At 40.1% G+C, this 20,796-nt stretch overlaps 1 protein-coding gene across 1 annotated transcript in view; it reads left to right on the forward strand.

The window, feature by feature from the left end:
- Positions 1 to 20,796, forward strand: part of CNTNAP2 (contactin associated protein 2) — a 1,202,777-nt gene that overhangs the window by 1,109,565 nt on the left and 72,416 nt on the right. Inside the window, exons 19-20 of the mRNA XM_075493725.1 lie at positions 10,130 to 10,375; positions 11,831 to 11,964. Of these exons, the coding sequence (XP_075349840.1) occupies positions 10,130 to 10,375; positions 11,831 to 11,964 (380 nt within the window). The remainder of the gene's footprint in view (positions 1 to 10,129; positions 10,376 to 11,830; positions 11,965 to 20,796) is intronic.

Genomic DNA, 20,796 nt, shown 5'->3' on the forward strand with positions numbered 1-20,796 from the left:
TGCTGCCATGCCATATTCAGTGAATTCATTTTTTAGGTTTTTCTGTATTGCCAAAACTCATCACACTGGCTTTTATTTGTGTTTTTCTGTTTCTCTTATAGATAGATAAACCCCAAACTTCTGCCAAAACTAGCTCTAAGCTGAAGTGTTTTATTTTTCCTGGATGTGGAGCTAACAGAATAAAAAGTACCATTAGGGGAATAATTGAGGACCTAGCACAGACAAACCCTGGTTTTGGTTGGTCTGTAAGTACTGTCATAGCAACAGCAGTAATATTATACCGTATTATACTATAATATTCTCCTTATCAGCCTCCCAGTCCAGCCAAAGGCCCAGAGCTCTGACAGTGATACTTCGGGCACGCAGTAAAACTTGCTGTAAGCTACGCCTGCTGGGCAGCACTGAGTCATGCAGAGGTACTCACGCTAGCGTGGGGAGCTTTGTACCACACGGTGTTGTGCCATTTAAACATGACATCAGATGTCTGCTTTAAATATCAAAACTATTCCAGGCTAAAAATATCTCTCTAAATCCTTAAGACCTTACGTATGAAATGCAAATCACCAATTTCCTATCGGTCAGTGCTGAAAACTGAGGTACTCATCTAGAATATCCCCAAGTATGATTCAGTGTGGGTGACTTCATGGGTCTTCTCTGTAGAAACAAGTGTGGCACTGGGATAAAGTTAGAGGATAAATTAAACACAAAATAGACTGGGTTTGGGGCATCCTGTGATCAAAATAATTGTAAAACCTCTCTAACAAACAGTGCTGATAATGAGATCTTTAAAACAGTTCCTTTTCAGCCCATTAAATTTTACATTGTAAATTTAACTTGCATTAAGCCTTTTAAATCAAGTAAAGCACTGGAACATCTTGTGCATGTTGTCAAACTCCCTAGACTTGTGAAAGAAAGGGATCCTACATTTTCTTTCTAATAGCAGCTCCTGAAGTCTTGTACTATGTCCTCTTGGTCCATGAGACAAGACTGTATATATTTTCTAGATACAAAGGGCAAACATACAGTTCTAAGGACAGCAAAATAAATACTGGCAAAACAGATGAGTATATTTTAGTTAAAAAAAATATTTTAAAAAATTAAAAAATCTGTTGGAAAATAGCAGGGAATCTTTCCCTGCTCTCTCTGTAAAATAAAAAATGTTACCTAAATTATATTTTAGTTGATTTAGATGAGAACATCACAATTCTGATATTTCAATTCACTTTTCATTAACACTTTCAATAACCCCTCTCTAAAAACCCTGAAATGTCTGTGAACATGTTTTTAAAGACTATATTCTCTGTTTTCAACCAATTCCATTCTTTATAGCAAGGACATAGTAGAATACTGCTCTGTCACTTGTGGTTTGCTAACCTGCACCACAGTATGCAGTTGGATGCTGTGATGTTGGGCGTGTCTAAAATGAGGCAAGCAAGAATATTTTCCTTTGTTACCTTCACTAGGAATTCACGTCAGCTGCCAAGAAATAACAAGGTTAGTGCTTCGCACGATAAACTAGGACTAGGTTTCATTATTTTACTCCTCCGAGTAAATCTTCCAGGCCAAGTAGCTCTGTTGATTTGATAATCAACAGTGCCTGACTTTTTAAGTCATCACATTCAAACCAATACGAGATATTACGAGAAAAATATGCTACTCAGCAGGAGTGAAAGGTGGTATAATATAATAACCGTACAGTATACCACAGTCTTCTCTTTCCATTGATTTTAATTTGCCACAGGAAGCTTTTCTTATCCAAAAATTTTATTTTGATATACAAGTCACTTGCCCATGGTAAACTTTTTGGGGTTGGTTACATACTGAAACTGCTAGCAGAAGAAGTGATAGGAAAAATCAAAGAAAAAACCCCAAAGGAAAACACCATACGATGGTTCATAAGTAATAAACACATCTCACAATAAAACAGGCCTTGCATATTTTGGATTCTTTTGCTGATGAAATCCATCCTTAGAGCCACTGACTGATGACTGACAAGAAATTGCATTGTCTCCAGCCTTATTAGCAGCAGACCACAATGTGATTGATGTGGTCGTGGCCTGGAAATTACACTGTTTTTTACAAGGACAAAAAAAAGTTCAAAAATGCAGTCTGACATCTATTTTAACTTTATTTTTGTTTTCTATTTGGGGCATATGCAATTGGCTTCACTTCTCCTTTCACTGCTCAGAGAAATTGTTCTGAGGAATAGCTGCAGTGTTTCTGCAGTCCTACAGATTGCTTTCTGACCTTTCCCTGTCCTTTGCTTAAGCATAAATTCTCTTTTTTTTTTCCTCCCACAGCTGTCCTATCATCATAAAAGCATTTCTGAGAAAAACATTAATTTTTGTTCCCTTAAAAACCAACTTTTTCTTTCCTTTAAACAAAAAGAGCAAAGGTCAAATGCTGAAATGGCTATGCAGAGCATGTGGCAGCACTGTGATGTGGGGATCCCCCAGGGAGAAAGCATTCCTCCTGTGGGTATTGAAGTGCTGTGGATCAACAGTAGGAGAAGAAATTGCCACTACCAGGAGAGTGTGGCTGTAAAAAAAAAAGATTAAATAGCTGGTGCTATGACTCATGTGCCTTCAGGTGTGCTGGAAGGGTATATTCAAACCTTCCCAGTTTCTATGCAGTTACTCAATTTGCATCAACAGACACCAAGGAGATGAGCACAGTGTATACACTTTTTTTCTCTCTTTCAAGTAAAGCTCAGATTCACAGTGTGAATTATTGCAATCCTTATGCCAATACCCGAACTGAACTCCTTCATGTTTGTTTTTATGTTTGCATGGACCCTGAAAGCCTTCACAGTAGTATTGTCATGGTCAGATTTCCTTCCTTTCTTGCTCCCTTCCCTACCTGAAAGAGAAAAATCAGCTTTTTACCAGGCTGAGTGGATGCAAAAAAACCATACCAGCTCTGGTGCTATAGCACATGGGTGAAGCAGCTCTGCACCCTTCCACAGACCCTCAGACTGACACTTGGCCATCTCCAAATTCTGCCCTGGTTATACCTATACAATTGCCTTTATTTTGCTGGTTGCAAATACAGTTCATTGCTTTGCTGTAAGTAATGGAGAGGTGATTGTTCGAGTGGTTTAAGGTAACTAACTTCTTAGTTTTCATTGTTCATTATCCCAGAACCTGGAAAATCAAGGCAACATTCCCTCCCACCCCCAAAAAAATTCTGCTATACACAACATGGTCGTGATCTGTTAGCTGAAAGTTATATCAGAAACTGTCCTTGGGTTGGGAATGTTAGGCTCCCAGTCTGGTAAGTCTGAATGCTGCAGTCAGGTTTTTCTACCTGTAGATCAAACTTCAGGACTTGGGTCTTAGCCTCTATTGAGTAAGTATATATACTCACAAAAAAATATATACTCTGTAAAGCTATTCCATTCTGCTGTCCTGTCAATACTGCCTTATTAAACATGCATGGTTGTGCTCTAGTGCTTTGAAAATTGCATTTCACTTAAGCTGCAAGAATTCTTTTATTGGAAAAAACCATTTTTTTCTTTTTAAAGCAAAACAAACCCTCTCCATACTATTTAAATATCTCAAAGAGATATCAACCTGATTATAAACTGAACTTGCCATCCCACTTACCATCCATAATAAACTACTTATAAAATGCAAGGATTTCTTATTCTGTATACAGAAAGCAAATAAATCAGGGTAATAAGTTAAAAAATACTAAGTCCTGGCTCAGAAAATGTGATAAACTTCCAATTTCTTTCTCAGCTAACCATAACAGGCCTGCTCTGGTGTCATTGCTCACTGAACGCAGATGTTTTATGAAAGATGAGTAGAGCAGCTTCAGCAACATTGCCAGCTGCTGCATACCTGTGCAAAGGCAACTGGGAGATTTGAGGGTCTCGCACCAGACACCTGTGTGCAATATTTATACACCTGCATGCTATTGGAGTAGTATTGGCACCTCACAAGCTGATAAGGTATTTATCCTTACAATAGCTCTGTGATGCAAGAAGATGTTTTTATCATGGTAATGCAGAAAGCGAACGAGATAATGAGGTAAGCAGGGAACTGCTCACTTTTAGAGTGGATACCTGTGGTACAGGAAGGAATTGAAGCCAGATCTCACCTATCAAAGCTGTCACTCTGAATACTGTGCAATCATCAAATGGCAGTCTGTAATATTTCTCAAATGGCTCTTGCAAAGCTGCAGGTTTTTCTCTGCGGTTACCTAAAGAGCAACACCAAAGACTCCCCGGCAGGAAATCATGAAATCTGGTCTGTTATATATTTGACATTGCATTTTTCTTCATCCATCCTGTTTTATTTGATGGGGGGGTTTTAACCATTATGGATATTTCCATTAGAAGGGGAGCTGGCTTTTCATTTAGATTCAGCAGAGAATACACAGAGCAGGTTGCCATTCCCTTATTCTGAGCCTACTGTCCTAGACATCAGTTCAAACAGCTGTAGCTATAGAAAGATCTGTAGTAATTTCACATCAGTGCAGAACGAACTGCAACTGTGATTTTCCTGAGATTTTTAGGCTTTCCTTGGCATATGCGCTTCTGTCCAGGTATAGCAAGGTAGAATAAAAGGCACCTGCTTTAGGTGGTGCAAGGGCTATTGCAAAAGAAGGTTCAGAGCTCAGCCTTGCTTAGGTATGCCATACTGCTTCCCAGTGGAATCTACCTATCGGCATTGACTAGGGAGGCTCGAAGTTGTAATGAATCAGGTGGCTCAACACCATCTTTCTCTGGCAGTCATCCTGTTCTACTGAAGGTAGCAGGAAACTTTGCATAGATTCATGATCAGGCCCCATAGTTTCAGTGGTGCACATTATTTTACATATCCCCCGATTCTGATGGTCATCTGTTCAAGAAAGCTTTTTTTTATACTGAGTACTGATACATTCATATAGAAGAAGCAAACCCTCAGGGGGTTTGTATTCTATTAATGCCAGCAAGCAATTGCTGTATTTTGGTATTTTACTCCACACCTAGAAAATTCAAACGTGCACCACAAATTATTACAGTAATGGCAGCCAGAATAATGAGACTTGAGGATGTAGGACAAAACCTTTAAATCCCTGCTTCTTGGTTTCACAAACTAAATACTGTGAGCCAGAAGGTAGAATAAAATGTTGAGTGAGCTAACCAGATAAGTGATAAGCATTGCCACCTTCAGAGCACTTGAAGTAAATTCTCTCCCAGATCAACAGCTGTGAGATTCTGACCCTTTACTGATGCCCTATGGCCAGGATGTATCTCAGCAAACAGTCTTAATCTTTGTGACCACAGCCTGGAAGTAGCTGCAATTTCTGGTGCTCTCTAGCACACTTTTAGCCACAAGCCAGACAAGCAAGCTTTAGTTAATCTATATTCAATATTCATAACTGTACGAGAAATCAAAAAGGAAAGAAAATTATGCACTGGGAAAGAGGTTTTGTTCAGCTGTCTAAATTGCCCTAAAAATTTTTGTACATGCACCGAGAATCAGAACACTTTCAGTGACTGTCCTTACTTAGGATTTTGAAAATGCTGCTGCTTTTCACATCCAGAACTCCGTGCAGGGAAGACGTGGCATTGAGCACAGGCAAGCAGCATCAAAGAGTAATATTTTTAATTTGCCGAATCTGAGCAGGGCGAAGGAGGCATTTAGGGTCTCCACATGGGACATGCTTACAGCTCTCAGAAGGCATTTCAGCCAGCTTTGTGAAAGAAAGAGGCGAGAATCTTTCTCTGCTGCATTTTTCATGTGTCCTGGCCAGGCTTCATAGTTGTCAGGATTTTGTCTCCAGCTTCTCTGAGGCAGGGATTTTACCCTGTTACTGCCCATTAATAAGATTTTTTTGAAGGCCCAGCCTCAAAAAAGCCAAATACAGTAATACCAGAGAAGTAACCAGCATTACTTTCTCCTTGGTCCCCTGGTGAAAGATGACACAAGACAGGTCTTGAGTTTACTTGGAAAAATGTGAAATGGCAGTTGTGAGACAGCGATAGCTGTCCTACTGCAGAAGGTAGATTCCACCTCTTACGGTGCCACTCTTGAAAAGCTCCTGTGTTGAAATTGGGGGGTTTTTTGGTAGCTCCACAGATCTGTTGCTTCTTTATTTATGAGGAGTAATGTCTTGAACTTGATGCTTGAGCTATTCACGACAATCCCTATTAACATTTGTATCCTGACTGTCAGCACAGCCAATTCAATTGCCGTAAAGCCTGCTGAGTTCTGTATCTTTTATATATGCCGCCAGATAGAAAATCTTGCTGCAGCTGTGTTCAGCCACACCTGTGCAATGCTGGCAATGCTCTTCACAGGTGAGGAAAAAGTAATGGAGAAAGAAGACAAGTTCTGGATGTGACTGAGTGTGTGGCTACCAGAATCGTTATAACTACCTGAGAAGAGAAGAACCGATACTGACATTTCACTGATATTAAACCAGCAGCAAAGGAGAAGCAAGTTCTTAGGCCTACAACACTGGCCCAAAAATGTCACGAGATTGTGGATTTTTTGTAAGAGAAATGGGGTTTTTTGCAGCTATTGGCTTTTTCCTCTGGTCTTTCAATACTCTTGATCCCAGACATCGTGAGAGTGTACAAAAGTAAAAGTAGCTGAGTGGGGGGAGGGAGACTGGGGAGATGACCACAGAATTGTAACCTTCAAAATAAGTTTGTCAGTTCTGGGTACATGTGCATTTTGTGTGGAAATTTTGGAAGCTTTTGCTTCATCCCTTTTCAAATTGAAGCCGGACAGTTTTGTAAAATATGTGCAGTTCACACTGGGGATATGCACTTTGCTTGATAAAATCATTTCTAATGGATCCACAAATCCTGTTCTGGGTTCCTCTACAAAGCAAGCCCAAACTGTATGTATTTGCAGAGTCCGTCAACAGAGGATGTCTGCACTGCATGTTGGTGTAGAAATAGGTACTGCTTTCCAATGAAAACTGATCTGTTACTGCCACATTCATTTCCCCAAGTCTTCTGCCTCAAAAGGGCAGTTTGCAGAGGAACCCTTCACTACACCTTATGCCAGATCTCCCAAGACTCATCTTTTCAGATAGCATTTGAAATATTACAAAAGAAAGCAGAGGGTGGTGCGCGGAAACATCATCCACATTTCAGTGGCAGCGTTTGTGCTGCATTTTGCCCATTTTATTCAGGCAGCTTGAACGGTTTTCTGAATGAAGGACTTGGATATTCCTTCTATCAGAGCTTCAAGAAGATGATACACTTGTGACCTCCAAGTAGATAGTTTTTTCATTGATCAGCCCTCAGCATTTCCAAGTCATCTTATACCTGTGTTCAACATAGAGAAAATTATTCTTTAGCTTTTTCTAATATTTCCTAATAGTTTAAATAGCCTGCTCCTGTGAGCTGCTGAGCCCTTTGCAGCCCTGCTGCAAGGACTTCAGCTTCATTCAGTAAAGAGTGTAATCATGTGCATCAACCTCTTTGCTGAGCTGGAACTTGAGGGGATTCAATATCTTCCTGTTGAGGGCCTAATACAGTCACACAGCCAAAGTGAACCTTCCTCTTATCCTTCGTCTTGAAAGAGGTGGTGTGCATGTGAGGAGAATTTCAAGGCTCATTACAATAGCTTGTACTCCTGTAATAATACAGCTATACTGAAAATTATTTTCTCAGCGCAATCAAGTTAAACATACAGAACATTCTTTGCTCTGTCTTGAAACCCTTTTGGGAAAAAAAAAAATCTTACCATTTCAGAGAGCACCGTTTACTTAAAGCTTTCGTTCTAGTAATGAACATTTAAAGTAGCAATTAATAACATTTACAGCTGTGGAAAATGCATTGCATGCTTTCCAGTTCAGCCCCAGAGCAGCGCTGAGGTCAGGACTGAAGGTCCCAGTATTCCCAGTGCATGAGGCCCTGGGCAAGCATAGTGTCGGGCAATCCTGAAGATTGCTCCTAAAATAAGAGGCATAACAAGCAGCGAACAAGCCAGAGGCGAACATAATTTGGCATTGCTACGCTGCGTGCGTACGCGGAGCCTCCGCAGGGGCTGCAGTCCCCGTCAGCAGAGTGGCAGTGTCAAACGGCAGGGCTGCCTGGCGCGCCGGGACCCGGCACGCCGGCTCTGGCGAGCAGCTCTGCCAGCACCGCAGCAGCGTAATTGATACAGCATCTGCCCAAGGAGCAGCTTGCGTGAGCTAGAAGCAGAGGTTGAAGAAGAATAAATTAGCGGTCATAGGGATATTTTTAAGCCAAATACTTGCAAATACTTAGAGCTACAGTGTATACTGCTTTAGATTCGTAAGTGCGAACGCTTATTTTCAACGCTGCTGTTAACAGCAGAAGGCATCACAATTTGGGGAAGTATTTTCAGGATAGGGCCCTTCACTTTTAATCCAGGAGTACTTAAGTTGAGCCTACTGCAAAATATAGTTGTTAAACTGAATTGCCTCTCCCATAACTGTTTGAGGGTGATTTAAGGTTTCTCCTATAAAATGGCAGTTATAAATCTATCAGAGTGATCAAATTATTTATAGCACCTTGGGACCACAACTTGACTCCATGTTTTATATGGCCGCACAGTGACAGTGACTATGATATTTTGAGTTTTGGAGAATTTTTATATGGTAACAGGAGAACATAAAACTTTTCCAGCACTAGATTTAGCAAAATTCTGGAAAGAAGCATCAGTAAATTCTATTATAATTTTACCTGTCTTCTTATCTTTCCTCTGCTCAGCTACCCTGAATAAAGTCTGCAGGCTTATTCCTGACTTGCTGTGTATCACTGCACAGCTTGTAAAATGGACATCTTGCTTCATATGTTTTGAGATAAAGCCTTTGCTTAGAATTGTGTGAAGACTCCAAATGCTAAAAGGGGATAAAAAAGAAATTTCTTTTTAAATGAAGATAGTGTGTTGATTTTTCAGAAGTTTAGATGGGCAATTTTTTACCAATCTGTGGCAACTTTGCATCATGTAGGAAGGTAGTAAATAATGAATTTTTTTTTTAAAGACTGGTCACCTCTTTAAGCATTGCTTATAACCATTCTTTAAAGATAGTACTCGTATGCTATGCTCATAATCTTTATTCATCATTTTTAATCCCTTATGAAAAGTTCAAAAACTTACCTTCTTAATTAAGTTCACATGTAATTCAAAAATTTCCTTTAATGATGTTGTCCCAGACAGCAAAGCCTCTCCAGCACCTGTCCAGTCACTAATGAATGACTGCCATAGGAAGCCAGTCCAGCGATCCCCAATAGACTTAGTAGGTTATACACTACCAATGGTAGGCAACTGTGCTGTGATTCCCGTAGGAGGCTGTCAAAGTCAGCCTTTGCTGTAAGAATGTCAACCTTGAATTATGTTTTTAATGTTAAGAAATAGGAAGGACTGCATTATTATGAGAAGCAATAGCAATGCTTTTTCAACTGAAAGTATTAATTCTGCCAAAAGTAGTTTTATTTTCTGTCAGGAGTATTGAAACATGACATTTTGTCTCAGATTGGTTTGAAAACTTTGTCTGGGTGGCACCTCCTGGGAGCTACAGTTCAGGTGTATCTTGCCTTGTTCCCTACTGAGTCAAGCTCCGTAGTTAATTTTATCTCCCATAAGGGCATCCTGGTTATGCAGTTCCCATGAAGGATTGTGCTAGCAGTGGATAATTTTCTAGCGTTGCATCCAATCCTATTTCAAATATTTCAGGTGTTGGAATTGCCATCATTCCGTTGTGAGGTCTTTCCAAATTCACTCAAATCTGCTGGTCAGAATTGCTGGTTTTCCTTTTCCTTGACAGTTTTCCTTGACAGTTTATTTACTGTGCCCCTCAAATATCTCTTCCTTGTATCTCCTTTTTCGGACCATTATTTGCTGCAAGACCTCAATGAGAATAAACCTAAAGTGTGGTTCTTCTGGTCTGTAGTATTGATATGAGATACAGACATAGACTTTCTGTCTGTCTTTCCTTTGTTCTGTGAATCCAGGTACCCATCAATAAAATGGAGATTGTCCTTTTTATTCTTGTTGGAAAACAGTGAGACTCTTGACTTAATATTGGCAAAGTGCTTAAATAATGCAGTAGTAGAAACATGTATAGATTAGGACTGGTTAAGTCAGTAGCAATGCTTCATCCAAAAGGTGTCAGCAAGTTTAATTTCTCTTTTTTTTTCTCTCTTATGTTCAAGATGTTGGAGCATTTTTTGAAGAGGGAATGTGGCTTCGTTACAACTTCCACTCCCCAGGGACTAGCATGAAGGATTTAGTTAGCCGAACACTTCTGAGTTCTACAGATCCTGAGACTACAACACCCGACCTCAACTTGAATAAAGAAGACCTCAGCTTCAGCTTCAGTACCACCAAGTCCCCTTGTGTCCTATTGTACATCAGCTCCTATACCCAGGACTTCATGGCTGTGCTTGTCAAGCCGTCTGGTAAGCAACTGCTCTGGGCTCTCTCCATTGAAGGCACAATTGATAATAACACCAGGTTGGCATTCAGCTGAAGGTCTGAACTAGTGAAAAGTGTCTTCACCCTTGTCACGTAAAAGTCAAGTACATGGGACCTGAACCTGTATTCTGCTGTACTAAATTTTGTACTGATGTAACTGTTGAATTCAGTGGGGTTTCACTAGCCAACCCTCCCTCTCAAAACAAAAAAACCAAACCCCCAAAAAACCTGCTGTAAGAGTCAGATCCATGCCATGAACTAGCATTGTGGAGGGGACAAGTAGGCATCTTAATCACTGAAGTCATGGCAATATCACCAGTAGTCAGTGGAAAGTGTAATGTACTGTTCTTCTGAAAATCTGACTACCCAATGACTAAAATATGGATGTAGCATAGTATATAAGGTCCTAAACATTTTGGTGATGGTTGAAGGTTGGATATGGACCATTTTCTGGTACAGTATCAAAACAGAATATACCTCGATTCCAATTAGTGCCTTAATACCCCATGAAAATCATAATTAGGATTATTTTACTACCGTTCTCTTCTATGGGATAAGTTAATATGAGTATTCCACATGCCACTCAAATTTTTCCCTTCATGGGGAAGAAAGAAGGTGCATGAAAGAAATCCCACATCAGACATCTAAACTATAGTTATAAAGGTCTAGGGCTGCTCTTTTGGGCCACAGTAGTTCAGGTTTTGATCAATAATGGGGTCTGCATTTCCCTTTTCAAGCATCCTTCCTTTTAATCAAATATTCAAATTTGTTATGAAGAGCAAACACTTCACTTTTGTTTAGAAAAGCAAAATCTGTCTGACAGTATGTCATGAATATCAGTTAACCACTTTTGACTGTACTTTTCTAACAATATAATCTGTGGTTTTCATTTCACCATATATTATTAAATTTCCATAAAAGTCCAGACGGTCACCTGTCAACAACAATTAAATGTGAAAACAGGGAAGTCTCTTGTGTAGATTATGTGTCAGTGTTAATTTCTTGTAATTTTGCCTTTATTCAATGCATATCAATGGTTTATTCTTTAGAAAACATCACGCTTTGTATAACTTTGAAGTATTTTACTGCAGCAAGGATAATAATCTCAACAATAAAGTGCTACTTGATGTGCTCAAATTTGTACCAGTTGTCCATACTGTTCAAGGCATAGCTCCCATTTGTTTGGTTTGCAATCCGGAGTGTCTACACTATGGTTTTGAGATGCTGGTCATTGTCACACTTCTGGGTTATAAGCAGGAAACAGTTTTCAGCCCAGTAGCTTTATAATCTCAAACACTAACTCTTCTACTGCAGACACCAGCCCTGAGAGCAATTTAAGTGTAAAATTATAACGGTTGTATGTGAAAATAAAGAGGGGAAGATAGCTGGTGAATAAAGATCAAAATACCTGAGGGTGCTTTTCACATTTCTTTCACTAGGGAACCTGCAAATTCGGTACAGCCTAGGAGGCACCAAAGAGCCATATAACATTGATGTTGACCACAGAAACATGGCAAATGGACAGCCCCATACCGTTAACGTCACACGGAATGGACGGGACATAGTACTGCAGGTAAGCAGACAGTGAAGTTTGCTTGATTCCATTACTTGTAGCTTGTAGCATTTTATATCTTGATGGTCTCTATCCCTTTGAAGATACCAGTGCAATTTAGGAAATGAAAAGTACAGTAGATGGGGTTCTGCTTGCAGATGGCACTCCTAGGAGTTAACAAAAGCTATTCTCTCCCTCTATTGCATCGAGTCATGTTGTTCTGAAATCCTCATTCTAGTGTGATGACAGCTGGGCTTCTACAGGTGTCACTGTAGATGCTCGAGGGCATCAGAGACATCTGGGCTGGTAAATAACATGGGACTTAGGATAAACCTGCACCGTTCTGGAGCAGCAGCTGGAAGCCAGGAGGGATACCCTACAGCATCTTAAATGGCAGTAATGCCTGATGCACACACACCTAAATATCATGCCATAAGTCCTGAGTCTGCAAATGAGAATGTCTTTAAATTTAAATTTACCCTGCAGTCCAGTGAAATCGGAAGAGCTGTTCTGTGAAGGTGAGCAGATGCTTAAGTGTTTGTGTGACAGGAGTCTAAGACAGAATATTATTGAAGGCACATAGCTCTAGCTTATTTAGTTTTTGGTACAGCACAAGCAGGAACTTCATCTCCCCATATCTCAGTTTACAAACCTTTGAGATAATATAATACTTTTTAAATAACTGAGGGGAGTGCTGCAAGAAGCAATCAATGTTTCCAGACAGCTTTCTCTCTGTGGTCATTACAGCACTCTCTTTTCATTCCCTGGTTGTCACATCTGCAAACATGGAGATTGCAGCAGGGTATGAGAACAGTTTTGTTGGCAGGAGAGTCAGGTAGATGGGATAGATTAATCTGGATTTGATAGTTCATAAGAAGCAAACCAAAACCAATAACAAATGAAATATAAAAAGAGGAAGTCTCCTTGGGAACGAAGCCAAAAGGTGAAAGATAGTAGCTGTCACAGTATTATCTACGTAAAGATTAAAATAGATCCCTGACAGTTACTGTTTCGAGGCATCAAAAGGAAACCTTGTCAGTGCATTACAATGTCACTTGACTGAGGCTCTCAGTACTCAGAATAACACTGAATGCATTGAAGTAGAATTGACCTAAAATTAGAAAATTTGCAAAATGTCAGATAATCTAAAAAATATATAGGTGATACATCCAAACACTTTTCAGGCTTTTGGAGGTTGGGAGGGGTATATTTTGATATATGCATCTTTCTTGCATGCTGTTGCATTTGGATTTTTTTCTCTTACTGCTAAATGGAAGCTAAAGAAGACCTACAGTTAGGTTGCCTTCTGCTGTTAAATGCTTCTATTTGGGGGAGGTATGGCATGTTTCCCATGGAGCCATAGCTGGCTGATTTAGACAGCTATAAAACTAAATAAATTATTTTCTGAAGGGATCAGATGAGATACCTTGCCCAGTTGGAAAATATGTACACAGTTAAGTATCCCAGCCTTGCATCAACTCACCTACATTTGGGGCCCAACAATTTTTTACCCAGTGTCTTATGAGACCGCTACCTATCTAGGGCTCTGAAGAGCCAGAAACATTTTGGGTAGTGTTGCTCCGCTGGGGTAAAAATTTCTTAATCTAGTCAGTGTGCTTACAACACAGCTGGTTTATGTAATCAGAAAGCAGATGCATTTGAGGCTTACTAAATGAGACGATCTGTCTGAGGCACGTGCAAGAATCGGGAAAGTAGGGACCCGTACAAAGAAAATCCAGAAATCCTACCCCTATTGTATCCTGAAACAGAAGATTTCTATCAAATTTTGTTTATTCATGTGGTGGGTTGACCTTGGCTGACCACCAGGTGCCCACCAAGTCACTCTATCACTCCCCCTCCTCCACTGGACAGGGGGAGGGAAAAATATAACGAAGGGCTCGTGGGTTGAGATACGGACAGGGAGATCACTCAGCAGTTACCATCACGGGCAAAACAGACTCGACCTGGGGAAATGAATTTAATTTATTACCAATCAGATCAGAGTAGGGTAATGAGAAACAAAAACAAATCTTAAAACACCTTCCCTCCACCCCTCCCTTCTTCCCGGGCTCAACTTCACTCCCAAATTCTCTACCTCCTCCCCGCAAGCGGCACAGGGGGATGGGGAATGGGGGTTGTGGTCAGTTCATCACACGTTGTCTGTGCTGCTCCTTCCTCCTCATTGTCTTCCCCTGCTCCAGCGTGGGGTCCTTCCCACAGGAGACAGTCCTCCACAAACTTCTCCAATGCGGGTCCTTCCCACAGGCTGCAGTTCTTCACGAACTGCTCCAACATGGGTCCTTTCCATGTGTCCTTTCCACGGGGGGCAGTCCTTCAGGAACAGATTGCTCCAGCATGGGTCCCCCATGGGGTCACAAGTCCTGCCAGCAAACCTGCTCCAGTGTGGGCTCCTCTCTACATGGGCTCTCCATGGGGTCACAGCCTCCTTTGGGTGCATCCACTTGCTCCAGCATGGGGTCCTCCACAGGCTGCAGGTGGATATCTGCTCCACCGTGGACCTCCGTGGGCTGCAGGGGACAGCCTGCCTCACCATGGTCTTCACCATGGGCTGCAGGGGAATCTCTGCTCTGATGCCTGGAGCACCTCCTCCCCCTCCTTCTTCACTGACCTTGGTGTCTGCAGAGTTGTTCCTCTCACATATTCTCACTCCTGTCTTCCGGCTGCTGTTGTGCAGCAGTTTTTTCCCCTTCTTAACTGTGTTACCACAGAGGCGCTACCACCATCCCTGAAGGGCTCAGCTTTGGCCAGCGGCGGGTCCATCTTGGAGCCGGCTCTGTCAGACATGGGGGAATCTTCTGGCATCTTCTTACAGAAGCCACCCCTGCAGCCCCCCTGCTACCAAAACGTTGCCATGCAAACCCAGTACAATTCTCCGTAAGGAAGTTGATTTTGTTACTTATCTCGTTATGTTCTGTAAATGAGAGAACTGATATGAACAGAAATGGCTCTAAGTAGATTGTTCACTTGAAAATTAGTCCCGTTTTCAAAAATAAACTCTTCATGGCGTTTGAAAATACAGAAGATAGAAATACAATTTTTCTTGGTATCCAGAGGACAAATCATAAAGTATGAGTTTCTCTTGCAGATCTGAGCAATGAACATTTGAGTAGACTTTTATTTCCTGCGAAATCCTTCTCCAACCTGATGAGCAGCTGGTTTGCTTGGTTTTAAAGAAGACAGCTTGCTTGCCAGGTGCTGTTGCTCACACTTCCACGTCTCTACGTGGCATAAAAGTGTCACAAGAAGGATTTATTTCTCATCAAAGCTTCAATTCAAGAGCACTCAGTTAGTATTTTTGAGATCTTAACAGCAAGTTCATACTTAGAATACCTGTCTTTCTAACTTACTGTAATAACCCTGTAGTGCCAAAGAGATTTAAAAAAATCTGCAGCCAGGCAATAAATTGCTACCATATGAACCATGTGAACCTGAGTTTTATCATGATTCTCAGGAGTTTCACTGATATATAAATACAGTAAAAGACTCATTATTGAACTCTATGAGACCTCACCTGATGCTGGCAGACAGGTGACCACTGATTACTCACATAAAGTTAGAGTTACTGTCCAATCAATCAGAATTTGAAGTGAGCTTTGAAATAAACATAGCCACAATATTGTATATCCATAAAGTAAGAAAAAAGCACAAGAACAAATATTTAGTGCAAACTGTTTTCATTAGAATTACATCCCTATTCCTAACATACCAAGACAGTCAAGACTAAAGGTAGTAGCAAAGACTGTCAAAAAGTTCTTTGTATTTCAGTTTTCTACATTCACTGACTGCAGACAAATCAACAGTAAGTTCTACATTAAATAACAAGCTCCTATTTGTGATGCCAGTGGTTTCTCAAAGATAAGATTAAGGATATAAAGTTCATTTAGGTGTCAGGAAAACCAAATGACATAAATTCAGGGACAAAGATCTGCTTATTCTCTGTTGTTTCCATGAGGTGGGCCAAATTACCATTTGCTAATAAGAATTCCTCTCTCTCGCCTCTAGCAAAATACCAGATACTAGTAACCATGGCACACCTCCAAGGCTGCATTAGTTCACCTGTGGCAAGAAAAAGCCCAGGCTGACAGATGGGGAATGCATTATCCCAGTAAATGACATTTCAAGAGCTGAGCTTTAGGTCGTGGAGGGCAAGTTTTACTTTCTTTGACTTCATTAAAAGGTTTCATGCTTCAGCAGGGTATTTTCCATATCAGAAAAAACAGATCGCTCTTTACCAAGTGTTCATGGGTGATTAACGCTGTTCACACATTAGTAAAATCTTCTTTTAAGAAAGCCAAGGACAAAAACTCCCTAGCCGAGGTTCTGATCCAAAGCCCACTGAAGTCAATGAAAGGCCTTCCATTGACTCCAGCAGGCTTTAAATTGTACCTTAAAGAACTGCAACCGTTGCATCCTTAGTGCAAGACTCATACCTCCGGCTTTGGTGCCTGGCACCAGGTTAACATAAGGGTGGAATCTGGATCAGAGACATTTCTGTTCTGTTGCACAAAGCTATATCAGCATGTTACAAAGAAAAAAAAAAAAAAAAAGAAAAAAAACCCATATGGTGTGCTTTAATTTTCAATGGAATAAAGCTGATATCAACAGACTTAGACTGGGCCTCTCAGCTTCCATACTAAGATATTCTTGTAGATTCTCAACAGGTCTCCAGTTCTTCATACCTGCTTTAAAGCCATTTCTAGGAACGGGTTATGAGTCACAGCTTCTTATGCCTTCTTTGTTCCTGAAAAGGATTAGACCTGAGCTACTTCTTCAGGACTCCAGTGTCCCAAACCCATCCATATACTTTCAGGACAACTATAAGCAGCCAGTGCACATATGACCACGCTCAGAAGACCGTATGGAAGGATAGCTGACAGTTCTCTCTTTCAGGCTTGAACAATATGGAGACCTGTAGTAGAGAGGCTATACACAACAGTACCATATATTCACAATGTTAATTGCTAATTCAATTCAAAGTGAACTTAAGTATGAGGCTTTATGGAAATCTGGACATGAATTCAGCTGTTCATAAAATTGAGAATAATCCAGAAAATTTATTTGTACAGATCTCCATGTTCCAGCTTCACCAGAGACAAGCGGTAGCAATACCCATCTTCTGTGAAAAATAATCAATGAAATATTTGACCCTTACCCAAATGAAACCAAGAAAAAACAGAATTTTTGCAAGTCCGCTCTCTTATTTCCATTTTAAACTCTGCACTACGTGAAAAGAGATAACATTTGCAAACTCCTAGATGCTTAAAAAAAGTAAATCATACAAAGTTAATTCAAAACTAATCTGAATTACAAAATAAAATGGTAAACATAATAGCAACAAAATAAAATGGGTGAAGTAGAGAAAAGCAGTCTGCATATAATCCCAAGCTAAAATGCAATGAATATATCAAAGATTTTCATAATTATAGATTAAATTTTGGTCTCATTTAAGGGAGTGAGTGGGAACTTTCTCATAGACTTCAGTGAGGCTATAATTTCACCTCCTATCATTATTGTTGCTGTAGAATCGTACCTAACTATCATGTTTCATACATTTTGAAGCCTCAACAGAATATGATCGCTCTGTTTGAGCTCTTGCTTAACAGAGGCCATAAAATTTCACCAAATGATTTTCTGCAGCTAACCCAAAAAGTAATGATAGCAGTATAACACATTTTCTAGAAAGACATTTTAGCTAGCTTTAAAGACTTCAAATGATAGAAAATTTACTGTATCCTTTGGCCACATCTTCCAATGGTTAAATGCCATTCCTGTAAAGAATCTGCACCTAATTTACAGTTTGAATTCTGCAGACTTCAGCATTTAACTTTGGGATCTTTGTGTCTATGCCTGATAGATGAAAGAATTGTTTGGTGTCAAGTGTCATTCCCCTTCACACTTTTTTAGGGGTGCTGATTAAAACATCTTTTCATCATTTTTGTAAGAAGCTAAATAAATTGAACTATTGTACCATCAGTTTACCATCAGAAGTCTACCATTTTTGAGCCATAAAACAATTTTGTAACTCTTCTCTGAAAACTCTCCCATTGAGTCATATTTTGAAAACCTTCACCCTAGGATTACACATGGTAATGGTAGTTATGGCATAAAAATGATGTAGACATGCCATCCTTATTTATTTATTTCCTTCATTTTCTGGGCAAACATGCTTCCACAGCATCCTTTGGACAGCGCTGTAAATTGTCTAGACTCCTGATTAATTTGAAGACTGGTTTAACTAGCATTTCACTGACTGGTAGGGAATGGGGAAGTACTGTTCATGATTTGAAAGAAAACAGCCAGACAGTATTTACAAATTCCATAGCAGCTGGCATGAATAAAACATGTTTTAAATATCTAGGACTTTAACCACAGGTAAACATGTAAACCATAGTTAATATTAATGCAACTGCAACCCTCTGCTTTTTTTCTAATAATCAGGTATATCTATTATATTAAAAGTATATTTAATGAATTTCCAGGCAGGTTTTGCTTTAAAGAAAAAAAAATCATTTGTTCTATTAATAGTAAAGGCCTTCCTGCGGAAATGAATTATTTAAAATCCCTGGGGATACGTCATTTCCACTATGTATTGCCATTCTGCAATGGCAACATATTACTCAAAATGCTAGTACAACAGAAAGGCAAACTCAGACTATTTTCTAGAGCAGAACCATACATTACATCTGCATGTTTAATGCATTAGCACTCAGTTTACCCATATCTACTAAGCTCTTTTTCACAATCAGAAGTCACAAGAAAATGTTTGTTGCTCAGATTTGAAAACAGAGGTTTTTTTCACAAAGAGGTGACAAAGCAGCATAAAAAGCTATCGATATGAGAAATTTTGAAAATAAACCAAAGCTTATATCGATATAGTATCTCATTCCTCTAACCCTAAATTCCATCTGCTTTCCAAAATACAGACCCTGATCTTTGCATACTTCAAATTCCCTCCAAGTATAATGATGGTACGGATGTTGCAGAAGAATAGGTGTTCAATTCTCAAAAGAGTCTGTAAACAACAGCAAGAAACAGCAGAACATAATTTAAATCATATGCATCAGAATCAGAAATTAATGAATAATTCTCCAATTAATAATTTTCTTACCTATTCTTTTGTGCTTACAGGATGTCCATGAGCTCCTAGCAGTTTTGTTGATTTTATCCTTCACTGAATTTGCTCAACTTCTTTATTTTACAGTGTGACTTACAATCTTTCAGGTAAAGACAGCAGTATAGGTAGGTGTCGTGGTTTAAACCCAGTCAGCAACTAAGCACCACACAGCCACTCGCTCACCCTCCCGCCCCCCTCCCCGGTGGGATGGGGAAGAGAATGGGAAAAAAAAGTAAAATCTGTGGGTTGAAATAAAGACAGTTTAATAGGACAGCAGATGAAGAGATAATAATAATAATAATAATAATAATAATAATAATAATAATAGAATGTACAAACCCAGTGATGCACAATGCAATTGCTCACCACTCACTGAATGATGCCCAGCCCATCCCCGAGCAGCAATTGCTGCCCCCCGGCCAACTCCCCCCCCCAGTTTCTATACTGAGCATGGCGTCATATGGTATGGAATAGCCCTTTGGCCAGTTTGGGTCAGCTGTCCTGGCTGTGCCCCCACCCAGCTTCTTGTGCACCTGGCAGAGCATGGGAAGCTGAAAAGTTCTTGACTTAGTATAAGCACTGCTTAGCAACAACTAAAACATCTCTGTGTTATCAACATTATTCTCATCCTAAATTCAGAACACAACACTATACCAGCTACTAGGAAGAAAATTAACTCTATCCCAGCTGAAACCAGGACAGTAGGCAGGAAGCTCATAAATGAGCCATTTCTACTACCCTTTTGTGCACGATGGAGTTGGTCAGTGGCATCTGCCAAGATAAGTCAGCACATCCTCATCGAATCCCAGCTAGCTGAAAGTCAGACAAAAAGTTTTCATAAACAAGAACTCCTTTCACTCAGCAGTAAATGAGAGGGTGGAATACCCTTACCCTGAAGATCAGAATATGGAGTCAGATCTTTCTCTTGCTGGCAGATATGCAGCAGGGAAAACATCATCCATAGAGCCCCATCTGAGGGTAGCATCTCACTCTGTGGTTGTAAAACCTGAGCCTGCTGCCTGCCCTGTAGCTGCTGCAGAGGGGCAGGGACAGACGCTGAAGTACACATTTTTACAAAAGTTTTTCCCTCTCTCTGCATCAGCTGAGATAGTTTCAAACCTTGAGGCCTTTTGGAAGAATATTCTTCTTTACTTTCCGTTCTGTAAAACCACGCCATAGGAGAGGAACACTTTTACATATCCATCCTTCTTCTCACATTTTTTTCAGCAGAGCCGGTATTGCAGGATTCAGAGGAATTTTTCAGTTGTCTTGTCCCAAACTTTGGCCATGTCTAGTCCACATGCCATGATAAGACCCAGAAGTGAAATGTCTTCCTCACCCTACACCCCCGTTGCCCTTGAAAATGAAGGTAGGGCATTCAGGGCACAAGGGAGAACGGTGCAGTCTGATAGCTGCCCAGTCTGTATATCAAGGTCTGCAGAGCTTATCAGCAGGCTTATCCACCTCACAATATGTGTTACACACATTGGCTTATGTTGAGACTATTTCCTTCTTCTACAATGTATTTCCAGCAATAAATGTGTGTGTTTTCCTTGGCCTGTATGATTGCTGGTTTAGAATCAATTTTTATTGGAATTAAAGAAACAAAGAAAGAACAAAAGAATCATTAAGTATTTTCAGAATCTAACATTAAGCCTACAAAAGTCAAAACTTAACATGAAATAGGTGCTTTCCATTATATGGCAGCACACATTGGA

The sequence above is a fragment of the Mycteria americana genome, chromosome 2 (assembly GCF_035582795.1).
Source record: "Mycteria americana isolate JAX WOST 10 ecotype Jacksonville Zoo and Gardens chromosome 2, USCA_MyAme_1.0, whole genome shotgun sequence".
NCBI classification, from domain to species: domain Eukaryota; kingdom Metazoa; phylum Chordata; class Aves; order Ciconiiformes; family Ciconiidae; genus Mycteria; species Mycteria americana.